The sequence below is a fragment of the Gopherus flavomarginatus genome, chromosome 5, assembly GCF_025201925.1.
Source record: "Gopherus flavomarginatus isolate rGopFla2 chromosome 5, rGopFla2.mat.asm, whole genome shotgun sequence".
In the NCBI taxonomy this organism is placed as follows: Eukaryota; Metazoa; Chordata; order Testudines; family Testudinidae; genus Gopherus; species Gopherus flavomarginatus.
Window position 1 is genome coordinate 130,412,578 of NC_066621.1, and position 25,567 is coordinate 130,438,144.

Genomic DNA, 25,567 nt, shown 5'->3' on the forward strand with positions numbered 1-25,567 from the left:
CTACACTTGTCTGAATGTAACGGATTTTATTCATTTACTTCAGTGCTTTGAAAGGAAAAATCAGTCTGCTAATACTTTGTCCACAGTTGCTGTTGGTACCACTGAAAAAGCTCTTTTCCTTTTACCAACTGTGTGTTGTATTGTGAGCATATAATGAAGAATGTATAGTTTTGGGAAAGAGGGCTTTGATTAAAAGCTACTATTCAAAAAGCTGCAAATACAGACATTATCTTAGTTGAAAGATAGACTCTTAACTGAACGGCTGATCTGCCTATTCTGCATGCTAACAATTGGTATTAATTTGACATTTGATTTGGAATAACACTGAATGTCCCTATGTAGTGTTGTTGTAGCTATGTCAGTCCCAGGTTATTACAGAGACAAGATGGGTGAGGTTTAATCTTTTATTGGACCAACTTCTGTTGGTGGTAGAGACAAGCTTTTGAGCTACACAAAGCTCTTCTTCAGATTCAGATTCACATGCTTCAGTGTAAAGCTAAAAGATATGACCTCACCCACCTTGTCTCATTTAATGTCCCTGAACTTCCTCTTTTCCAGAAAACACTACCACTGGAGTAATACTGTACATTATTAACACTCATTGAGCACACTAAGGTAAAAAAAATCTTTAGAACAACAACTCCATCCAACAATGTGCCATTACCGTCAAGTATTTTCTAACACAATGGGATACCTGTTCAAAACAGTCTGCAAGTTATCCCATTACTGGGACAGGAAGCCTCATCCTAGCTCTGAAAAATTCACACACCTAAAAGACCTCAGTAGCTAAAGATATAACATGGCATATTTTGTATGTTTGCAAGAATTTTTGAGCTCCAGGAAAAGTTGAATATAGCATTTGTGGTATCAATATAACAACAGTTATTTCTTTGAATATACAAGTTATTTTGTTTCAGGCAGAAAAGAGTTAGAATCTGCTGAAAAGCGAGACACCAAAACTGAAGACTTTATTACCTCTTTAACAGTTTGCATTTCATAATTCTTTCCATGGTACATTCTTAAAATGCTTAACCAATAATCAATTAAACCTTGCAGCTCGCCTTTGAGGGTTAGGTGAGTAACATCATTTTGCAGATGGCTAAACAGAACAGAGGTTGTCAAAACTAAAGTCTCAAGTTGGTGGCAGAGCTAATAACAGAACCAATAGTCCTGATACTCTGCTAAACCTCTATATACTCTGTTAAACCTCTAGAATAATCCCAGGACTGCCCTCAACACTTCTGATCAAGTCAGGATATGCAACACATTGGCCACAAGAACTTTTGACCATTTCAAGCTGGGAAATGCCAGGCCAAAAAGCTGACTGATCACTTACCATTGATATTGTCAGCCAAATGGTTCATCATTGATCCAGACTCACATGCTTCAATATAAAACACCAGCTGTAGAAAGTGAGACGTGTTAGGAAAAACCAGTGGGCTGGAGAAGAGTTTCAAGTACTTTCAAGTGGTAATTAATCTGGTCCTAAAACAGCACACTATACATAGTCCTACACATACATAAAGGCAAATTAGGTCACTTCCTGCTTTGAAAAACTGAAACAAGTGAAGAAAACTGCATTAAAAAGGTTTCTTAATGTTTTTTCTATGTACATCTCACATGGAGCTTTTTGCTAATTCAAGCAGAATTCAACTAGCTGATCAGCTTTTTTTTAATTGGAAATAATATACCATTCTGAGTTGGCTGTAGACTCAGTATTTTTGAGACATCGCCACTTATACAGACCTAAACACAACCAACTATAGTACTCTGACATGAGTAATAAAGTCTTATTTAAGAAAGTAATCTAACAAACAGCTATAGATACCAATTAGTTTTCTTTACTCTAAGTGACTTCACCTGTGCTGAAATGGGAATAGAAATCACTTAGATAAAATAATTGGTTGGTTGTTTAATATAAATGTTAGTTTCTGTAAGTGTCCCTTTATCCTCAGCTGACTTGATATTTTGTAACAATAACCAGCAGTGAATCACAAGATATACACAGGCTTCCTACAGTAACAGTACACAGGGTCAAGGGTGAACAAAGCACAGTAAGCAGGGGCAGGGGTGAAGTGATAGTGGGTGTTTTTCAACTCTACTGGTGATCAAAATATATGGGAGTCACAGGGCTTTGCTAAATCAGGATATGAAACCTTTCAACACGGATCCAAATAAATCACATGCTACAACAGGAAAGTAAACTGAAGATGGTTCAAAAAGGGAATATATATCTCGTTTAGATGGGCAATTGATCTAAATTTCAGGCTTTGAATCATCTTCCTCTTTAACAACTATGAGTTTGTTTATATAATTGAGGGAAGTGCAGCCACAGAGGTCATAAAGATGCTTCCTTTGCAGTCGTTCCTCTATTAATTTCACATCTGATAAACTGTTATTTACCTTTTGGTATTTTTTGTTATGGTACATGTAATAAATGGTCTTGTTCAAGTCCTTTACATGAAGCTGTAAAATAAGAACACTTGTTTTAATACCACCTTAATTCAGCAAAATAAATAAGAGAAGAAACTCATTTCATTAGAATAAATGATTCCTACTTTTTATATATTACTGCTTCTACCTATTTGAAGATATAAATATTTTCATTGTTGGAGTTTACAAGAGAGTTGCTTGAATATTTAATGCACACTTGTACCCCTTTTGTTACTTAAATAACTGATTTACTGTAGTCTGTGATCATAAAGTCCAAATTTAACATGAAGAAGTTATACTTTTTACGCCCCCCCTGGGAAACAGAGGTTACAATATTTACTACAATGTGCAAGATGAATAATCATGCCCACAACAGTCTGAATGATGTACTGCAAATCTGAGCAACAGAATCACACAATGAACAAATAGTTTGTCTGGACCTCAGCTTTCAAACATTAAGTATTCCATTTTATATCATGGCCCAAATTGTGATCTCGTGTAAACTGGGAGATCAGAACATGGCCCCTTATATTCTTTCCAAGAAAAAAATAGTGTTAAGAAATTTTAGATTTAGAAATATTTATTTTTATGGTAACTTTAAAAACGTTCAAAATAAAATGCTTACATCACCATTAGGAAAAGCCAGTAGTCCAGGGGCTCCATGGTCGGTGAAATAAACAAACACATGATCCTTGGGACCACTGCCAAGAGAAATTCAGAAAATTGACATTCTAAACATTTCATCTTAGTCTTTACATAAAAACCTGTTTTAGTATTGAGACATGCTGGTATTCATGACAATAAATCGGAAGATGTGGTCTCATTTATAACACCTTTTCAAATTACATACTATACTTTGGATACTTATGTGAAAAGATGAATGACTAGAAAAGGAATGCAAATAGCCAGAATCCTGAACTGAACAAAACACACATCTGTCAGGGATCTTTCTAAATAATACTTAGTCCTGCCATGACTGCAGGGGACTGGACTAGAAGACCTCTCAAGGTCCCTTCCAGTCCTACAATTGTATGATTGTATCTTTTAAGAGTGCTCAAAATTTTCACACTAGCAACGTAAATGGATTTAAGTGTCTTATTCTTGTAATATAAACATTTTGGGTCATTTAGTCCAAGATTAAGCTTTTGTAAAATAGTTTTATAAAACCTGAGAATCAATAGCTATTTCCATGATTATTTTTAATTTTAGGGTTAATCTATTTCAGCTTCAGCTGCAAATATCAGAAAACACTGGTACATTTTAAATGTGTTCTATTAATGCAATGTACTCAAATCTGGGATTTGTAACCTTCTAATCCAGTGGTTCCCAAACTGGGGTTCACAAAATGTTAGAGGGTTCTTGGGGAAAAAATTCCCTAATGGCAGACAGAGCTGTCCCTAGGAACTCTGGGCACCATGGGGCCAGCAGCCGGGAGCTCCTGGATATCAAAGAGCTAAGCAAGCATATCTCACTGAGGAGTGAGGAGATTTAAACTTCAAGACTCCTTATAAAAAATGGAAAGGGAGGTGGATATTTTTTTTGCTGTTTTTAAAATTAAATAGGCAGCTAGTATTGTTTTTTAAATTTTTATGAAGAACAAGTTTAAGCTTTGTTGTAACCTGCGTTGTTTGCCTGGACTGCTCAAGACCTGAATGCTTGTGTAGGAGGAACTCCAGTTGGTTTCTTAAATACTTTCATGCTGGTTTTACATGATACTCCTTGATGAAACATAGGCGCCTTGTCTTATAACAGGCTTAATCAAAGTGATACAAGCTATGAAAGTGAGATCTTGGAAGAGTGTTGCCGTTTTCATAATGTAATAAAAATACTGTAATGATGATGATAATTAATAAATAGTGTGTAATAAGCATGTCATAAAAACAAATTTTATATTTCCAAGATCACTGCTTTTATAATTTATACTCCAATAAAGGAGAAAATCCTTGGCAATATTCATTTTTAGGAGGGGGTTCGTGAGACTTGACAGTTTAGTGAAAGAGGTTCATAGGTTATTAAAGTTTGGGAATTACGGTTCTAATCCTTGATGCTCCATTAAGGTGGATTACCTACACCGATGGAAAAATCCTTCCCATCATTATAAATAGTGTCTACACTGAAGTGCTACAGTGATGCAGCTACAGCTGGGCTGCTGTAGCATTTCGAGCGTAGACAAGCCATCTGTATGGAAATGCAGAATAGGACCAGGTGCATTGTGGATTTTCATCCTCCCCTGATTCATCTGCAATATTGTAAGCCAGTACCAGACATAGTTAACACAAGACTTTCCATATCTAAAAGATGTAGCAATAATAGGAAGAGATTCTAAAGATGATTCTTTGTTGTTAAGACCCTTAATGAGTGTAACTCTGTGAAGGAAGACAATGTGGCCAAGCTGTTCTGAATTGTATAGTTGTATTTATCCAATTTAGGATTCTACTATTTCTCCATTCTGCTAAAATTTAGCTATTTTGCCAGATTTATGTTTGTACTAGTCTGGTTCTGATTGTATTGGATACTTAAAGGTCTTGATCTCAGAAGACCTTGTGTAGTCTGCCGCAGGGATCAGAAGGTTGTTCCATTCATGCAAATGACAACTATGCATGGATGCAAGTAAGGTTAAATACTGTCGTCTTACTGAGTAGCAATAAATGTTGGGACCCCTGCACATCCACTACTTTACTTACAACTATGTGGGGGCAGCAGTTTGAAAATGCCCATGTATGAGTAGCCATGGGCCTAAATGCAATTTTTAATTTGGCTAATGAAATGTTTAGCTACGTTCACCTTTCAGGCCACATTCCAGTTTAGCAATTTGCAGCAGTACAGCAATATATTCATTAATAAAAGCTCAGAACCCTTCTCAGCACTTCTAATCTTGTATTTATACACTGAATATTTTAAGCCTGAGCTATGTAGGTGAAGCCCCACATGACTACAGCTATGTAGCAAGGACCAATTTAAATACAGTCCAGCTCTGTAACTTTTCTCCTTCATTCCAATGCCAGAATTCCTCTCTCTCTCCACCAACTTGTCTGCAGTAGCCAAGTTGCTCTCTATTGTGGATATCTAGATCTCAATCCACACTATATTTGGTATCAATCAGATACAGACACACACTTTTTGATACTAGATTGCTAAAAACAAGTAGAATTGTGACATTACTAATTCCAAAGATGTAGAATAGCCATTGACAAGTCTTGCTAATCCTCAATCTGTACAACAACATAACTAAGATTTCATTTAAATTCCAACATTACTCAACATCAGCACATGAGTGTCTACCCACATGATCTGAATGATCCTTTCCTGAACACAACTTCTATGTTACCTTTTTAATACTTTTCCTGATCCTATGCCCTTCATTGCTTCAGCATCACCCCTCAGAACAGCAAGGAAATTTTCTGGAGTAACATCCTACAAATCAAGAGAGTTTTAAAATTAAATATGAAATGCAGTAACAGTCAACTTTATTTACTCACCTAAACAGACAGGTTCTGTACAACAGAACCAACAAATGTTTTACAATGCAGAGGAATGCTGTTGGGGTGGGCTTTGGGAGCTGGTGCCTATGATAACCATTAGTACTGATCTTCATATGCAGCATTTTTCTTTTCCCCTAAGGGCTTGTCTATACAGGAAAGATTTACTACCTATACCAGTATACATAAAATGAAATAGATACACTAGCATAAACTCCCATGTGTGAATAAAAGTGGTTCTTTGGTTTAGCTTATCCCGCTTCCAAAGTGACACAAGCTAAACTGAGAAAGACCACATATTCCAAAATAGCATGTACGTAGTTATATTGGTATAACTGTATCTGTTTAAATTTACACCTTGGCATATGCCAGTACAACTTTCTAGTGTAAACAAGTCCTTAATCATGATGGTCACCCACTGCAGTTTGTTAGAGCGTGGCTGCTTTTGAAAATCAGGGACAGTCATAGTGCTGGAAACTAGGAAAACGTGTCAGCCATTGCACATGTAAAATACAATGAAACCTATACTTCATGCCACCTTTATTAGGTGATCTCCGGCCGTGGGAGACTGGCTGAAAGTATCCTGAATTTATTATATCAAGCACAGTTCTGATCCTCCTCTGTTAAGCAACTGATTTTTCTCAATCCCTTTAAATAGATTTCACTTTGTCAAAAAGTTCTCATCATTTAACCTGATACCAAAGGGCTACTGCTTCTCATTTCCAGTTAAACAAGTATAAAACATAAGCCACGTTTGCCAAACAATATTTTTTATCCAGCAGAAGTCTCTAACTACTGGCAGGATTCAGTAAAATAAGTAACTATTTTTTTAACAAAGTTAGGAATGTCTTTGTTTGAAAAGTTAATTATTACTTTCAATGGAGTGTGGAGAAGACAAGCAGTCAGGTGACAATATGAACAAAAATGTAAGTGCTATTTTTATAGCTCCTTGCAATAGGCTTTATGGTTGCATACACAGATCTCTGAGACTACCTCCAATTTAAGTACGTCTCCACGGCACACCACTGGTGACAGTGTGTAGGATATGTGTAGCTACATGCCACAGTAAAAAGCATGCTGTGTCCACTGTAATGTGCAGCTACACACAGCAGTGAAAGGCTCTGGCAGTGGGGAGGCAGAAGGGAAAGACTTTGGCAGCAACCCACTGCCAGAGCCTTTCATTGTGGGAAGGAAAGGCTCTGGCAGGAGAGAGGCAGCACGGAGCTGCCAGAGCCCCTCCCTGCTGCTAGGAGCTGTTAGAGCCTTTCCCTGCTGCCTACCCCCAGCAGGGCCCTTCTCCAATGCTGGAGCCTCCCCCTGTGGCACAGAAAGACACTGGCAGCAGGGATACAGAGGGACACTACACTGCTAAAAATAGCCATGTAGATGGGAGGCACTGCTTCGACATGTAGAGCTGCGTAGGGTATTCACTCCCAGAGTTCAGGCTTGTCTTTACTCTGCTTGTGCTTCACCATCTACACTGCTCTTCAGACCTATTCTAGGGGAGCATACAGTGTAGATACTCTATATACTGCCATAAGGAGTATGCAGTGTAGACATACTCTTAGTAACAACTTGTAAATTACTCAGATATTGGGCTACTGAGCCATACACTCAATGAGTGATTGTTTCATCAAATCTACAGTGAAATTTAATCAGTGCATGTTTACATATTGAGCTATTGATTTTTTTTTTAATTGTAAAATTTACCCTCCCCTCACTCTGAGCATGGTGCAGAAATAATGGAATAGTCTATTGTTATAGTTTCTGCTCCACTTTAATATGCCCTCTGTTTACATCCTGGTTAGGAGAGTTGGCCAAACCACCCAGCTGGATGAACACCCTCCAGTGCTTTGTATCAACCAGAGGCTTAATAATGTATTCAGGAATATCTAACAGCCTGGGGGGTGAGAAAAGATTTACTTGGGTCACTAGGGAATGTTAAATCTCATACATATTGGTGAATAGTAGATTACTTCAGTCCTACCTCTTGTACATAGTCCTTTGGCACTCCTTTGTACACATCTGTGCCATTGGGTCTATTGATGATGATGCCTTTGGTTGGATTTCTGAAAATTAAGTTGGACACACGTATTAAGAATAAATCATATGCCATATTGTGCCAACAAATTAACTAGAAAAATATTAAAAGGTCATGAAACGTCAACAAGATCAAGCCCAAATATTTGTACATATTTATTAACAAAAGCATCACTCTTTAAAACTGATTTTTGAATGATCATGTAGAGGTCTTTGTGCCTTATCAATTACATATGTCCAGCTCAAGCCCCATGAACCCAGTGGCAAGACCAGGTAAATTGTTCTGAGGGTGCAGGACATGGTCTGTGATGGCTGTAATCCCTGGATTTTCATCCTGGGTGCTTGAAATAGCCCTTGCTGGTTCTGCTTTTTAATAGTTTTACTCTCTTTTGACACCTGAACTGTTGCCAGTGCTGTGTAATTGCAGTCACTGATAGCAAAATATTAACCAGCTAGCGTCAGCTAGTTCAGTTTATCAATTAAGGCAGCTGACTAAGGTGTGGCTGTCACTGTGCCCACACAGCTTCTAGGAACCAAAATTTAGAGCTGAGTGTTGAAATTAGTCCAGAGTGAAGGGCTATCACTGAAACTGGGTGCAGCTGCACATAAATACTGACCTCCTTTGTACAGCATTTCAAGATTTACTGTGAAAAGTGCAATGCAAGAGCTGGTTGCATTATAAACGCAAATATGGCCAAACGATACCAAATCCGATGATGCATGGGAATGGGGAGAAGTAAGCTTTGGGGATTAAACAGGCTGAAAATGGCCCTTAAAGATATCCACACATATAGACATGTCTGTACTGTAAAGTACTACATAACAGATAATTTTTACTACGTATAATAAAAATTAAGTTTGTTTACTTGTATCACAACATGCAAAAGTAAGTTACTGAAAAGCTCTGAATTTACGCTGCTATAACTGAGATCAGGATCTTACTCTTCAGAAATTTGCAAGGCACACATCCTAAAGTGAACTCATTTCAGTGATGGGTGAAGCGGTCCCTGTACGTATTCTGTGAAATGCTTAGGATTCTTCTTTTTGAGGTGCTATATACACACAAAGTACTATTGCTAACTATGGAACAGGAAAAAAATATGCAATGTATAGTGTAATATTCTTGCCATGTTCTTCACTTACTCCTCATTATCTGCAATGTCATCATACATCATAACAATGATCTGTTCATCTGGAATTCCATTTCGGTGTACAATCTGGTAAGCATGGCATACGTCAGCCTGAAATAGAGCAGAATGTCCTTGTTAATCTTTGAGAACAAAAGAAAATCACTTTATAGGCTTTTTGTATTAAAAAAACTCTGGACCACCATCCTCATCTAAATAACAGGATTTCACAATTGTCACTGTGAAGCTTAAAATGTCTTGAGTCAGTGTGAAGGGATGAAAACAGTTATAATCATGGCTGGGAGCTCTTTCTGTTCAGAATATCACCAGATTCTATCACCACTGGTGGCTGTGAGAAAAGGATGGAATGTTGGAGTCCAAAGGTTCTGTGGCAGGTGGAATGTGGCAGCTGATCAGAGAAGCTGGGGATTGCAAAAAGATGCTTGTGCCTCCAGCCAGGGCAAGTTTTGTGCACACACTTTGGGAAACATGTACAAACAGCAATACTTCTCCCTACAACATGGTGTATGGGACACAAGGGCCCCATTTTCAGCTTTTTTTACACACATGACTTTCTGAATGACACCCGTGCAACAGCATGGGCTTTCAGTAACTACTTGTAAATATAAAGGATTGAGAGCCTCCGGAAAGCCTGAGCACACAGCTGTCTTCAAAGGCTTAATGGCTTTCTCCTAGCGTGCCACTTGGACCATGTCATCCCTCTTTTTGCATCCCTCCACTGGCTTCCTCTTCTCCATTGCATCAAACATAAACTGCTTATATTCACTTTCAAGGCCCTTCACAGCCTGTCCCCACCCTACCTATTATCTCTTCTTTGCAATTGAAATGTCAATTCTTATCTTTGGTAGGCCAGTAATACCCAGGGCCGGCTCCAAGGTTTGGTGCCCCAAGCAGCGGGAAGGAGAGAGAGGAAAAAAAAAAGCAGCCGTGATCAGCGGCAGCTACACCGTGCCGCTTTCTTCTTCGGAGGCAATTCGGTGCAGGTCCTTCCCTCTGAGAGGGACCAAGGGACCCACCGCCGAAGTGCCTGATGTGCTGCTTCTTCCCCTTTGCCACCCCAAGCACCTGCTTGCTGAGCTGGTGCTTGGAGCCGGCCCTGGTAATACCAGCCTTCATCACCACCACCCACTTGTTAAACTTTCAAACAAGCACATTAGGGGTTTCTCCCAGGCTGCCCTCCATGCTTGGGAGAAGCCTCCTGTAAACATCTGCAAAACTAATTCATTATCCACCTTCAAATTCCTCCTTAAAACTCTTTGTTATAATACCTACAAAAAACTTGACAATGGGTAGGCAGCTGAGACCTCTGCCTATCAACAGAGTCTTACTGTTTCCTTGTGCCACCCAAATCTATTTGTCTATATCAGAGGTCCCCAAATCCTGGGAGGCACCCCACTGGGGGAGGGCATGGAGGAACATTCAGGCGGGCACGGTTGAGGCCTGGGCCAGCCCCCAAGAGGGGTGGGGAGGGAGGGCCATCTAGCTCTGCTCCTGGCCCCGGCCCCACTGGCCCAGCCCCCAGCTGTGACCCCAGCTTCAATCCCCTTACCGCTGTCCACATCTCTCCCTCCAAGCCATGGCCCCACTCCCAACAGGCTCTGGGGGGGCACAGACCCTGTAATGGGGGACGCAACCCTGAAAAGTTTGGGGACCACTGGTCTTTATCCGTTATCCACTGTCAACTAAGGTTGTAAGCTTTTGGGGGCAGGAACAATATTTTTATTTGTACATCGCCTAGCACAGGGGTTCTCAGGACAAATTTTTTGGTGGCCTCAGAGTGCAGCCACCAATTCTTGCCGATGGCTGCTCTCTCTCACTTTTTCCTAAAATACTTGATTAGCTTTAGGATAATCAAATAAATATACACGTCCAAATAGTAATTTATTTATTGGTAGCTAGTAAGTCTGGTGTGAAAAGTGATACTAGTATGTTTGTTAATATCACTTTTCACAAAAGACTTAATCAGTCCTGGCAAATTAAGCCATGGATGGAGAGTTGGGGGACACAGTGGGGTCATAGATTCATAGACTCTAGGACTGGAAGGGACCTCGAGAGGTCATCGAGTCCAGTCCCCTGCCCTCATGGCAGGACCAAATACTGTCTAGACCATCCCTAATAGACATTTATCTAACCTACTCTTAAATATCTCCAGAGATGGAGATTCCACAACCTCCCTAGGCAATTTATTCCAGTGTTTAACCACCCTGACAGTTAGGAACTTTTTCCTAATGTCCAACCTAAATCTCTCTTGCTGCAGTTTAAGCCCATTGCTTCTTGTTCTATCATTAGAGGCTAAGGTGAACAAGTTTTCTCCCTCCTCCTGATGACACCCTTTTAGATACCTGAAAACTGCTACCATGTCCCCTCTCAGTCTTCTCTTTTCCAAACTAAACAAACCCAATTCTTTCAGCCTTCCTTTGTAGGTCATGTTCTCAAGACCTTTAATCATTCTTGTTGTTCTTCTCTGGTCCAGGGGAGATGGGGCTGGGAGAGGCAGTAGGGGGCTGGAGCCTGAAGCCCTGCGGCCAGAGCTGAGAGTCCCATGGCCAGAGGACAGGGTCCAGAGGCAGAGCCTGAAGCCATGTGGTCAGAGCCCAGGCCTGGAGCTCCACAGACAAAGTTTGCTGCCCTGCCACCCCAGAGCTGAAGCTCAAAGCCTGAGCCCTGCCACCCATGGGAAGGTGGGGAACTTGCTGGCTACCTGCTTCTCCAGCGTTATGTCCCACATGACTCCAGACTGAGACAGGGCCTGACCCCTGCTGCCTGCCTCAGCATCCAGGAGCAACAGGGAGGGGAGGGGAGGGGGCTCTCCTTTGTACTGCCCCCATCACAGCCCAGGAGGCTGTGGCCACAAGAAAAGCTCCTAGTGGCCACATGTGGTCACGGTGGCCACATTTGAGAAACGCTGGCCTAGCATAACAGGGTCCTTCTCATCCATTACTAGCACTCCTGCCTGCTATGGTTGTCATAAACAGATAGCTAAGGGTTAATGTCTCTTTCACCTGAAGCACCTGACCAGAGGACCAATCAGGAAACCGGATTTTTTCAACTTTGGGTGGAGGGAATTGAGTGTTTTAGTCTTTGTGTTTCTGGCTGCCTGCTTTCTCTGAGCTTTGGAGAAGTAGTTTCTTTTTTCTAGTCTTCTGTTTCCAAGTGTAAGGACAAAGAGATCAGATAGTAAGTTATATGGTTTCTTTTCTTTGGTATTTGCATGAATATAAGTGCTGGAGTGCTTTGATTTGTATTCTTTTTGAATAAGGCTGTTTATTCAATATTCTTTTAAGAAATTGCCCTGTATTGTGTCATCTTAATACAGAGAGACTATTTGTATTTTTTCTTTCTTTTTATATAAAGCTTTCTTTTAAGACCTGTTGGAGTTTTTCTTTACTGCAGGGAAATTGAGTCTGTACTCACCAGGGAATTGGTGGGAGGAAGAAATCAGGGGAGATCTGTGTGTGTTGAAGTGGCTAGCCTGATTTTGCATTCCCTCTGGGTGAAGAGGAAAGTACTTTTTGTTTCCAGGATTGGGAACAGAGAGGGAGATTCACTCTGTTTGGATTCACAGAGCTTGTGTCTGTGTATCTCTCCAGGAGCACCTGGAGGGGGGAAGGGAAAAAGGATTATTTCCCTTTGTTGTGAGACTCAAGGGATTTGGGTCTTGGGGTCCCCAGGGAAGGTTTTTCAGAGGGACCAGAGTGCCCCAAAACACTCTAATTTTTTGGGTGGTGGCAGCAGGTACCAGGTCCAAGCTGGTAACTAAGCTTGGAGGTTTTCATGCTAACCCCCATATTTTGGACGCTAAGGTCCAAATCTGGGACTAAGGTTATTACAATGGTAATACAATTTTTTTTTCCAATCAGGGCTTGAAGCAATTAGATTATAGCACAGAAATGGCTACTGACAATAATAGTACCCATCGCTGTACAATTAAAATCCAATTGCCCCAAGTCCTGATTGGGGAAAAAAAGCCATTAATTACATGAATGTTTTTGTAGAGCTTTCTTATGCACAATAGACTTCAGTGAAAGGTTATTGGGAACATAATGCCTTCTGCAAAGAAATCTAAACTAAAATCCCATGCACTGAAGGCCTGATCCAAAGTCGAGCCGAGTCAATGGAAGACTCCCCTTGACTTCAGTGAGCTCTGGATTAGACCTTAAATGATTAAGTGCTTGGCCTAAACAGTTATGATTTATGTGGTCTGACATCTGAAAAATTAACTTGATCAGCATTTTGAGCTAGGAAAGATTCTCCTCCATCTTATTACACATTCTTTGTGGAATAACTCTAAGTATCTTAAGAGTATGTAAACAGAATTTCTGTGAAAAGGTAAACTACAGAATTTCTAATCAAACTCCTGCCCTTATTATAAACAGGATATGAATGTGCAGATTTCCTTTAAAGAGAGACACGGCTGCTATACTTAAATCTCTTCTTTATAACAGAAATTACAATGTACATTAAAGTGATCTTATATTAAAAATACATGCCTCCGCTAGGAAAGCACTAATATTTTGTTTTTGAAACTTCCCTCACCATCAAATTATTTTAGCTCTACAATAGGACTACTGACAAAATAAGTCTCCTCTACTCCTAGATAACTATGACATTTCCTGAAATGCATTTTTCAACATTTTGGTGGAACTTCAAATAGCATTATACCAAGAGAGGTTTTCTTTCAGGTTATGCTTTGTGTGGTGGTGGGGTTTGTTTTTTAATTCTAACCCTTTCCTATTATCTAGTCCAGGGTGAACAAACTTTTTGGCCCGAGGGCCACATCTAGAAATAGCAATTGTATGGCAGGCATGAATGCTAACAAAATTGGGGTTGGGGTGCGGGAGGCGGTGATGGCTCTGGTTGGGGGTGCAGGCTCCAGGATGGGCCAGAAATGAAGAGTTCAGGGTGTTGGAGGGGGCTCTGGGCTGGGGCAGAGAGGTGGAGTGTGTGTGTGGGGGTGAATGAGGACTCCAGCTGGGGGTGCAGGCTCTGGGGTAGGGCTGGGGATGAAGGTTTTGGGGTGCAGGAGGGTGCTCCAGGCTGGGACTGAGGGGGTCGGAGGATGAGAGGGGGATCAGGACTGGGTCAGGGGGTTGGGGCACGGGGAGAGGCTCAGAGGTGCAGGCTCCAGGCGGCACTTACCTCAAGCAGCTCCTGGAAGTCCCTTGTCCAGCTCCTATGCGAGGCACAGCCAGGCAGCTCTGCATGTTGCCCAGTCTGCAGGCACTGCCCCTGCAGCTCCCATTGGCCATGGTTCACAGCCAATGAGAGCTGTGCGGGCTGCGCTTGGGGCGAGGCAGTGTGCAGAGTGCAGCCCCCTGGCTGCCTCTACACATAGGAGCTGGAGGGGGGCCATGCCGCTGCTTCCAAGAGCCGCACAGAGTGGCCCCCGACCCCGCTCCCTGGCTGGAGCGTCAGAGGGGGGGCAATCCCCAGACCCTGCTCCCCAGTGGGAGTTTGAGGGCCAGATTAAAACAGCTGGCGGGCGGCATCCAGCCCGCAGGCCATAGTTTGCCCACCCTTGATCTAGTTAACATTAGGAAAGTTGCACAGATTTAATTAAATCAATCCAATTAAACCAGAGAGAACTCCTGACGTAGACACTGAAAATGATTAAACTTCACTTTTATTGGTTTAGCCTAAATCAGTAATTTATTAGGACATGCAAAGCAAAGATTAAACTGCATCAGCAGTGTCCACATTAGGGGTTTGACCTGGTTTAATTAGATCAATTTAGTTATACTAGTGAAATGTTAATAATATAGGAAAAGCCCTGTCTTCATAGTCTAGTCTGACACAGAGAAGGAGTGGTAATTGTGCAAGATTCCAGGATAAGATGAGGTACATTCCATGTTTTTAAAAAAATCTGCTGTAGCACAATCTCTTCACATGATTTACTTTGGAAATCTAATCGTCCTTGCTAAAAGAGTTATATTTCCTATTACATCAGACTAGATTTTCTTCCACCTAGCCCTGTAAACTTAAATATTTATATTTCAACAGACATCTGTATGGCACTTCACCAGTCCCTGCCCCAAACTGTTTACATTAAACACAGATCTTGACAACAGACAAGAAAAGAATAGGAGAGATCAAGGTAAAAACATAAGATATGAAGCGGACGTGTGTGAGGTTTGCTAGGGAAAAAGAGAACTGGAAAGCACTAATCTGTGCAGTTACTCTTCTGACTTTGAAATCCTTCCCAAAGATCTACGTCTTCTGTGGTGCCTACAGTAAATGGCTATAGGCTTAGCTTCATAGGGAACTCTATCAGCATAACCATACCAGTATAATTAAACTACACAATACTGACAAACTAAACTAGAGAAAGGCACTCTTATTTCGGAATAAGTGTGTCTACACTAGGAATTATAGCAATATAACTATAGTGGTATAATTACAGTACATTTCCCTGTAAAAACAAGCTCCAAACTGATGGACAACAAACTTCTGATGTACAAATATTAACCAACTCAGAACCATTCAATTGTGGACATAACTAGCCTTTGTAAACTGGTTTGTATGAATTTCCTTGGTCTTCTCTCTTCTTCTCCTTATTGCTTGTTACACTCACTTATTACATCTTGACTTAATTAGATGGTAAAACATTTTGGGGAAATATCTTTTTACCCTGTGATTGTAAAACACTAGGCACAAATGGAACCTCATCAGGCCTCCATGTGCTCCTAGTACTACTGCTACTAATCAGAATAGATGTCAGTTGAAGAAAGGGGGGGATATTTTGGGAGACATTTAAAAGGCAAAAAGTGAAGACTTGCATATTCTGCCTTAGGCCTTGTCTATATTAGGCTTTGCCTGTATAGTTAAACCATCAAAACCTTATCATGTGGATTCAGTTATATCAGTGAACTGATATAGATATCTATATAGATAGATAGATATAAAAACTGTGTTTATACTGGTATAGTTTATTCCAGGTTGTGGAACTAGTATAAGCACAGGTATATCAATATAATTGTATTTAGGCTACAGCTCTTACTGGTTTAGCTATATCAGTTAAAAAAACCACACTCCTAACTCACATAGCTATGCTGGTAAACTTCTGTAGGCTAGGCTTTACATCATATTAATCTAGATAGGGCAGCAGCCTCAGCTAGATTATTTGCACTTGTTGTTCCTGTTATACCCTCCTCCATACTGTGGCCCTTTCTCCTCCCCCAGCATTGCTTCAGCATCTTTTCTCTGCACTTTTCAACCTCCTCCTCAGCACTTTGGTGCCATTACTACCGCTTGATATGTCTAAAATCTCATTTGGTTACTTATCTTCCCCCCAACACATCCTCCTGCTCTGTTCTCATAGCCATGTTTGTTGTTTGCGTGACTGTTTTTACTCCTTTCGGTGTTAACACCACATTTTATCATTTACATTTCTTGCATCTGCTCTCTGGAACTCCTTTTCATGTTATTCTGTTCTGTATCAGTTCTTAAACCAGGGGTCGGCAACCTTTCAGAAGTGGTGTGCTGAGTCTTCATTTATTCACTCGAATTTAAGGTATCGCGTGCCAGTAATACATTTTAACATTTTTAGAAGGTCTCTCTCTATAAGTCTATAACTTATTGTTGTATGTAAAGTAAACAAGTTTTTTAAAATGTTTAAGAAGCTTCATTTAAAATTAAATTAAAATGCAGATCTTATCAGTTTAGTGCAGTGATTCTTAACCTGGGGTGCATGCACCCTCTGGGGCAGGGCCGGCGCAAGGATATTTTGTGCCCTAGGCAAAACTTCCACCTTGCACCCTGCCGCACATCAGTTCATTGAGGGGCAAATCCCAACTGGCCTTTATAGACCCCAGGGGCCAGCCTGTCCAGGGGCTGCTCCCCAGACCAGGTTCCACCCTCCCCACCCCCTGAACTCCCCTGGAGGGTGCACAGCCCCTCCACAAGCCCTCCTCACCCCACCAAAGTGGCCCCCACCCTGAGACCATTCACTGGCTTTGCCAGGCTTAGGCCGGTGCAGCATCTTGGCAGGGAGGAGCTGCCTTCCGGAGGCACTGGAGAGCCAGAGCATACTGCTTGCGGCAGCAGCGAGCCCCAGCCATGGAGGAGCCAGCGCGGTGCGGGGGGCAGCAGCCCTGCAACGGCGGTGGCGCTGCTAGCAGGGAGCAGCTGTGCCCCCCACCCCTTCTGCCCAGGCTGCGGCCCGGCGCCCTCCCGGGGGCTCCTGCAGGCTGCAGTGGATGTATGCAGGCACCAGCCCCCATGCGCCTCCTGGCTCCCCCTTCACCTAGGGTTACCATATTTCAACAATCAAAAAAGAGGAGAGCCCTGCCCTAGCCCCGCCTTCATCTACTCCCTCCCACTTCCCACCCCGATGCCCCGGTCAGAGCCCCCAATCCCCCATCCCTGCTCCTTGTCCCCTGACTGCCCCATCCTGGGACCCCTGCCCCTAACTGCCCCCCAGAACTCCACCCCCTACCTAAGCCTCCCTGCTCCTTGTCCTCTGACTGCCCCCTCCTGAGACCCTTCCACCCTGACTGCCCCCCTAGGACACTACTCCCTACCTGTCCCCTGACTGCCCCAACCCTTATCCACACCCCTACCCCCAGACAGACCCCGGGGGACTCCCATGCCCCATCCAACCACTCCCCACCCCCTGACAGGACCCCCAGAACTCCCGACCCATCCAACCCTCCCCATGCTCCCTGACTGCCCCCGGGACTCTCCTTACCATACCCATGCCGGTCAGACGCTAGCTCCACGTGGAGGCAAAACTCCACATGGAGTGCTGAGGCAGCGGGAGGGGGGAGCTGTAAGAGGGGCAGCGGCGGCAGTGGCTCCTCACACTTCCAGGAGCCGCAGAACCCGAGTGAGGTGAGGAGGGAGCCCAGTCCCCCCACCCGCCTGGGGGGAACTCCTGCAGCAGATGCATGAGGGCAGTGGTCCCCCCGTACCTCCTGGTTCCCCTCTCACCACACTCAGGCTCTGCAGCTCCTGGGATTGTGAGCTGCTGCCGCTGCCCCTCCCACAGCATGCTCAGGGCCCCGCGTCCTGGCGGCTCTCACTCCCGGGGGCCGCAGAACCCGAGTAGGGTGAGGGGGGAGCAAGGGGGCGTGCCTGCCGCCGGTCTGGGGTCCCGGCTGCCGGCCCCGCTCAGCCTCTGCTGGCCTTGGGTTCCAATTCACTCAGCCGGCCGCGCGCTGAGCGGGGCCGGCGGCCGGGACCCTGGCTGGCAGCCACATGCCAGGCAAAATCAGCTCGTGTGCCAAAGGTGGTGCGCGTGCCGTAGATTGCCGACCCCTGTCTTAAACAGTCCTCATCATTAAAGTATCTTAAGTAGTACCTTAAGAAATGTGACTAACATCTGTCCTATGATTCACTTGTTATCTCATCCTCTTCCCGCAGATTATGTGTGCAGTATTTGTTTTGGAAGGTTTTTTTAATTATATGTACATTCAAAGCAGACTAGAGCAACTCATTTTCTCATCAATGTCCTTTCCAGTACACTTTTTTTTCCTGCATAGGACTCATTTACTGAAGCGGAAATAAGGGTGATGCCAAGCATTCAGGTGTTAACACTGTAAAACCTCAGTGCAAGACACTAGCTCTTTTCTATAGAACAATATAATTGATGCAGCTTCCTAACCATTGTCAGCTGCTGTCTCTGTACATTTAGGGCTTATCTACATGGAGAAGTCACACCCACACAAGATAGGATGTGAATTTAAACCATTGTCATACCACCACAACTCCCCATGAGCTACTTTTATTCTGGTAAAAGAAGATCTTTTTCTAGTTTAGTTTGTCACTTTGGAAGCAGTTCAAGCTATGCCAAAAAAGCACTCTTATTCCAGAATAAGGAGAGAGATACTGGTGTAATTACATTGGTATAACTGGAAAAATATTTCATACAGGTATACTCTTAGATGCAGCCCAAAATAAAGGTACACATAAATCACTGACCAACTCTTCGGAGATTTCTCAGTCACCACAAAAAGGATGACTGAATCCGTTGTGAATAAGATGCCAAGCAGATCTTCGAAAAAACTTTTTAAAAAAACATCAATTTTTGTCTAAAATAGGCCAAAGTTTTCAAGTGAGTAGTGTTTTTTGGGTCCCCAAACATATTTTAAAGGAGTCTGATATTCAAAATTCATAGGTATCCAGTCTCTAAAAATCAGATCCCTTTAAAGCATCTCATTTTGGGGTCCCAAAGGCCAAGTCTACTTAAGAGTCTTTTACCAGCACACAGGTGACTGCAGAAACACTGAGGACACAGTAATTCAGCTACGGTTTCCAGTGGAGATGCTCACACCCAGGTGAGGCTGATCTAGTCCTCAAAATTCTGGGTTAACTGTGCAGTGTAGAGATAGCGTCAGTAGGAGTTAAGGCACTTTTTAAAAACAGTGGGAGACAGTCTTCTTAATGACAACTGAATTCACTTGTTTACTCAATGTTCAGAGAGAAACTGCTGTCACACTCTGTTGCCTAGAAGGAGATTGGGGTTTCCCCACTGCACCTTAAGCTTTTAGGTTTCCCCATTTCTTCCTCAGCTGCATTTGCGTAAAGAATGGAACAAGAAGGCATGCATAGCCAAGACTTTCAAAAGCGGCTAGTTATTTTGGCCAGGTCCATGGGCAGCGGGCAAACGCGCCCTAGGGGGAGGCTAGCCCCCAACCCCTCCCTCCTCTGCCTGAGGCCCTTCCCCTTCTGCTCCCCTGCCAGAGCCCAGAGCACATCGCCCCACCATTTGCCCCAGTGCTGGGCAGGCAGGCAGCATGGCCAGAATGCCCCCGGCCCCAGCGCTGGGCAGGCAACACAGCCGGGAAGCCCCCAGCCTCAGCATGGTCCCAGTGCCTGGAGGATGGATGTCATGGCCTTGCGCACCATGGGCCCCAATCTGCCTTCTCCAGCTCTCAGCTACAGAAGGGAGCAGCAGGCAGGAGGGGGCCTGGTGAAGCGTGGGCAGAGCCATGCTAAGCTGTTTGGGGAGCCATAGCCTCCCCTGCCTACAATACCCACGGCCAGGTCTATATTTGAAAAGGCTTGTCAGTATGGCTATATAGATAAAAAGGCCTGCTAGCATTGATGCAGCTTATAGTGGCAAAAGTGTGCTTTTGAAGGTGTAGCTTGGACCAGTTTGGTGAGCAAAATAAGCATTCATTGCAGTATAACTGTACTGAGAATAGGGCTTTTGGCAATTTACAAATGTCTCAAAAAATCAGCCCTAAGTGACATTCAGGGGCATGCACAAGTTAGGGAAGAAGCAGTGGCACGGGCCCCCCAATAACTGTCAGGTGCACAAAATTCCTCCAGCCCTGGGGTAGCAGTGGCAGGGATAGGTGAGTGAGCTTCTCTCAGTCCCGGGGCCGTGGTGATGGAGAAGGAAGAGCAAGCTCCTGCCAGGGCCAGAGGAGGGCTGAGGCGTAAAGCAGGGCTGGGTGCGAGCTGCGGCTGGATGAGGTGCCACCCTCTCCCAGTGGCGGCGACGACTCTGGACACATGCTGGGCCCTTCCTGTGGATCACCCCAGCTGCAGCGGGGTCTCTTGCCTCTCCCCCTCCACGGAGATGGGGGTTGGAGCGGTGTTCTACCTCAGCCAGTGCTGGCAGCTGACTTAGAACTAGTGTGGACCAGGGGAATCGGACTGTTTAAAACAAAGCCTTGCGAAGGCCCACGGTAGGTGTTTGATGCAATGTGATTTCTGCCCAGTGCTCTGAATGTCAAAGTGAGCAAGCTCCAGCCGGGGGACAGGAGAAGCGGGCTCCTCCAAAGACTGGGGCGAGGGGAAGGCACAGAACATGCACCCCCAACCAAAAGGAGTCAAAGTTAAATTTCTGCACATACCCCTGCAGACTTTACTATGGCCAGGTCTACAGTCGGTGCTTTTGCTGGCACAGCTGTGTCAGCCTGGGGCACTGGATCCTGACTGGCATAGCTGTGCTGGTAAAAGCTCCTCATATAGGCATAGCGAGATAGACAAAACTTTGTTTTACCCATACAGCTTGTTTTGTTCATGGTGAGTGGTTTTACTATACAGCTTTGCCAGCAATCTGCATCCACAATAGGAGCACTTTGCCAATATGCTATACCAGTAAAGGGCTCCTTGTATAGAAGCTGGTAGACTCAGCACATATTGGTAAAGTTTCTAATGCAGACCTGATCTTACCCTGTTCATGTTTAATGAAAATAGCTTTTAAATGGTCTCCATTAAACTTGAAAGTCAAAACCACCTGTGTAGGGGATAAGGAGGGATGGAGTTCCCATCTTTGTGCTAGGATGGCTGGCTGGAGCTACTATGGCTAATAATGTACGGATTCCACTATAGCTGCATCTTCATCATGGAGATGGAAACCAAAAACATTTTATAAATGGAAGCTTTAGACTCTCCCCCAGTATGTGAGAAAATCCCTAAATACAGCATGCACCCCCATCCTCTAATATTTCATTAGTGTTGGTATCAGGCTGGGTGTTTTTTCTGCAAAAATCAAGCTGCAAAATCTCTCAGGAGCATGTAGGAATTGCTGGCTTCACTATAGTAAATCTTTAGGTTTTTGTCCTCTTAAAGGAACATTGCTGTGATCTGAAGTAATAAATGAGGGGCTATTACATCTCTGATAGTGAAGTATTCTTATAGCCAATATTATTAAAAATGTCAACTATTTCTAAAAATACCTGCTGTTGTTTCATTAACTTCCCTAACTGTGCTCTATTGGTTCAATAGCCTGATCTGTATTATGAACACTTTAGAAAGATTTCTCAGTTGCTAACATTGGTTTAATTGTAACAGTGTTAGCAACATTGGAAACGCTAGTGTAGACAAGGCTTCCATTTCAGTGTTCATAACCATGTCCATTAGACTTGTTTCTAGCAAGTCAGATGACAGGGTGCTAAAAATGACACCAGCAGCAAAACTAGCTGTCTACAGTAGGTATCCTAATACAGTAAAAGCTTTTCTATCTGGAATGTTACTCAATGTATATCTTTTCCCATTTAAATGGCATAAAGTGCTGAAAACCATGGTAGGGGAAAAGTGCAAAACTGGTTATTTTTAGCAAATTCCAAGACAACAGATTTCAGATATTTTATGTACATTTGTCTTCAGCATTTGAATTTTCCTGGAGGAGGATTTCACTTAGTTTTCTTCAGCTGTTTTCCCAGAGATAAAGACCTCAGATTCTATTGCCACCTCTTATAGCAGTGGTTTTCAAACTGCAAGCCGTGACCCACTGTAAGGCACTGGGTCACGGCAGCTAAAAGTCCTGTCAACGGTGCTGCTTGGCTAAGACAGGCTAGTCCCTACCTGTTCTGAACCCAAGCTGCACCCCAGAAGCAGCCAGCAGCAGGTCTGGCTCATAGGCGGGGGGAACCACAGGACTCCACGCGCTGCCCCCACCCCGAGCACTGGCTCCGCACTCCCATTGTCCAGTTCCCAGTAGGTGGGGGGGGGGAGAGAATGGGGTGCCTGTGATCAAGAGCCACACGGAATGCTTGCGTGCCTGTGCCTAGGAGCTAGACCTGCTGCTGGTCGCTTCCAGGGTGCAGCGCGCTTCGTGATGCCAGGACAGGTAGGAAGCCTGCCTTAGGACCCCCACTACACTGCTGATGGGGAGTCACCTGAGGTAACCCTGTGCCCCAATCTCCTGCCCCAGCCCTGAGCACCCCCAAACCCAGAGCCCCTTCCTGCATCCCAAACCCCTCATCCCCAGCCCCACCCCACAGCCCTCACCTCAACTGTGTGCTCCAGCTCTGGGCCTCTCCCACACCCAAAGTCCTCATTCCCAGCTCCGTTGGGTCATGGGCATCAACAATTTTCTTCAGCTGGGTTGCCAGAAAAAAAGTTTGAAAACCACTGATGTAGACAGAGCTATTCCTTTTGACACAGCTACTGCGTCTTGGGGAGGTGGATTAACTATGCCAACAGGAGACTGGTCTTCACTTAAGCACTACAGTGATGCCGTTGAGCTGATGCAGTGTTTTAAGTATAGATCTGCCCTGAATCTATTGACTTACAGGGCGTCCTGCAAAGTCTATTTCCCTGGACTTCTGGGGAAGGGATAATATAATGTCTGGGTATTTTCACAGAGTTTGGTCCATGTTCTTTATTTGTTTATACTCTGGTGGATTATATTGTCATTTAGGATAGGTTGTTGCGAGACCAACAGCATGTTTGTTTTATTGGGTGTGTCTTCACCACCATTAACTGACATTAGCCTAGGTTGAGCAAGAGCAGTCACACTGCACAACACAAGATGCAAAAAACCCAGAGATATTAATATTAGTGCCACATCTGTGAGTGCAAGTGCTATAAATTGAGCCACTCTCTCTGAGAACTTGTCTGTCCTTTTTGGGCACCCATGGAGAATTGTGGAAGGCATCAGAGGATTGCAGAGTAGCCACGTTAGCAGCTGCTGAATTGTGTTAACTCAAGGTTTACTCTATACCCCCCGACAGGCCAACTATCTTGAGTTAAAAACACCACCACTCCTGAGTTAAGGGGTTTTCTACGTAGAGGGACTCCAAGTTAACTTTGCAGCAGGGACAAGTTCATTACTTTGGGTTGTGTATGTTTTATAAAAATGTCAAGGTGCCAAGATGATTTGTTTATGAAAGATGAAAATAAATGAATAGCTTAAGTCTTGGCTTTATCTGGAACTAATTCCAATTCAGCCATCATGTCCAGAAACTGTAGCTTCAAGGTGCAAATTGCTAATGTAGATAAAGGAAAGCAACAATTTACACTTGCCTTGCTTACACTTGGGATTTGCACCAGTGTAGTGACACCAAATTTCAAGTATATAAAAGACCTTAGATTACTTGAAACTATAGGTTCATATTCTACCAGGGATGACTCATTCCTTCATTCTTACAAGGTACAGTATGGAAACTGAGTTCCCTATAGTATTTTTGTATGGAATCTCTTACATAATATTTTAAAAGGTGAGGTCTCATCCATTCAGCATGGATATCAAAAATCCCATGGTACTTTATAGAAGAGGAGGGTTAGCTTCAGAGTCATTGATCAAAATGTTCCTTCCTTCCCTCACTGTTCTGTAGCATGTTGTGCACTAATGAGTTGCTGCAGGTGGCTACAAGATGCATTTCAGTGGTGCTGAATATAGATAGAATGCAAAATGGTTTGAAATAATTCAGGATGAGATTATGTATAAATGTACATTACTTGAAATTTGCAGCTTGCATGAAGTGTAAATGGACTGTCTGCCTCAGATACCTGAGCTGTTAAACATGGGGGGAAGCAATCCTGGCATCTTCCTTGACAAAATAAGCTGTAGGTGATCATAATTTGAGTTAACAGCAGCAATTGAAGTAAACCTTAAGCTTCTGAAGAATAGCATTCAGTGAGACAACGAAAGCAGACAAGCTATGTAACAGATTTACAAGATATAATTGTCCTCTCAGCAGTATTTTAATTTGCACAGACTGGACTGTATGTGCAGAAATATTTAACGAGTACAAGATGTGATGTATTCCTCTTCAATTTCTCTGCCAGAAATAGCAACCAAGTTACACAAAGCTGACAAATGAGCAAAGGATTTGATTAAGAGATTTAATACCTAGTTGAATTACTGTCACTAGGATAAAAATTCTATCTGCAGGTATAGTCTGTCACAACACTATCTTTCACACACCTTCCTGTGGAATAATTGAGGTCATTCCTGAGTGGCTCTAGAATTCCCTCTTTCACCAAGCAACTCAGTGTCATATGTAAGCACTTTAAAGTATTTTCAAGGATTTCTAGTAAGAGAGGAAGCGTTGGGATTGGGAGTCAAGACCTTAGTTCTAGTCCTGGCTCTAGCTCATGACTTGGCCAAATCATTTAACTTTCACCATATTTCAGCTTACATCTGGAAACGGAGGAACAAACAAACACTTACCTCAAAAGGTATGTTGTGAGGCATAAACAATATTTATATCATGCTCTGAGATGGAAGGTGTGATAGTAGTCTAAAGCACTATTTTGTTCCTTTAGTTAAATGTTAGACCTAATGGGAAACTGGTTTTGATTAGTCTCACAAGGTGATATTAAAGCAGGTTTTACTATATGTTGGCTAGACCTATTCTACTATAAATAAGTATTGTAAGCTGTGAAAGTGCAAAGGTTTGCTGTTTTGATTTTCTTAACCTTGATAGCACTTTTTGATGAGGTTCCCTTTTTTTAAATGCAAGGATATTTTCTTCTCTCCATTTCATGTTGATTAGAAACAACAAGATTCTCAAGATACACACTTTGAAAGTGATGGGACTGGCAGGTCCCCAGGCAGGTTCCCTAAGTGCCTGTGTGGCACTAAATAGGCTGCTGAGCCACCACACAGTTTACAGGAAACTTAAGTTCATTGATATTCTTTTTCTAGCCTGCAAAAAAAACCCTACTATTTGGATAACAATCGCTATCTTTTAAAAGCTGCTACTAAGCTTGCACAGTATCATAAACAGATAGCTAAGGGTTAATGTTCTTTTACCTGTAAAGGGTTAACAAAGGGAACCAAACACC

At 43.2% G+C, this 25,567-nt stretch overlaps 2 protein-coding genes across 3 annotated transcripts in view; both read right to left on the reverse strand.

Annotated features, from left to right (window-relative positions):
* ATXN3 (ataxin 3) overlaps nt 1–3,036 on the reverse strand; it is a 464,297-nt gene extending 461,261 nt beyond the window's left edge. Inside the window, exon 1 of the mRNA XM_050953329.1 lies at nt 3,032–3,036. The gene's annotated coding sequence lies outside the window, so the exon portion shown is untranslated. The remainder of the gene's footprint in view (nt 1–3,031) is intronic.
* The window catches only part of LGMN (legumain), a 46,435-nt gene that overhangs the window by 7,708 nt on the left and 13,160 nt on the right, over nt 1–25,567 (reverse strand). The window contains exons 1-7 of one of the 2 annotated variants that reach the window (XM_050953312.1): nt 9,697–9,809; nt 9,096–9,193; nt 7,900–7,981; nt 5,762–5,847; nt 3,059–3,134; nt 2,404–2,466; nt 1,337–1,403 (exon numbers count right to left, since the gene is read on the reverse strand). In XM_050953312.1, the coding sequence (XP_050809269.1) occupies nt 1,337–1,403; nt 2,404–2,466; nt 3,059–3,134; nt 5,762–5,847; nt 7,900–7,981; nt 9,096–9,127 (406 nt within the window). In that variant the 5' untranslated portion in view covers nt 9,128–9,193; nt 9,697–9,809. Of the gene's footprint in view, nt 1–1,336; nt 1,404–2,403; nt 2,467–3,058; nt 3,135–5,761; nt 5,848–7,899; nt 7,982–9,095; nt 9,194–9,696; nt 9,810–25,567 lie in introns of those variants that run through there. The other variant, XM_050953311.1, reaches the window with a different exon arrangement.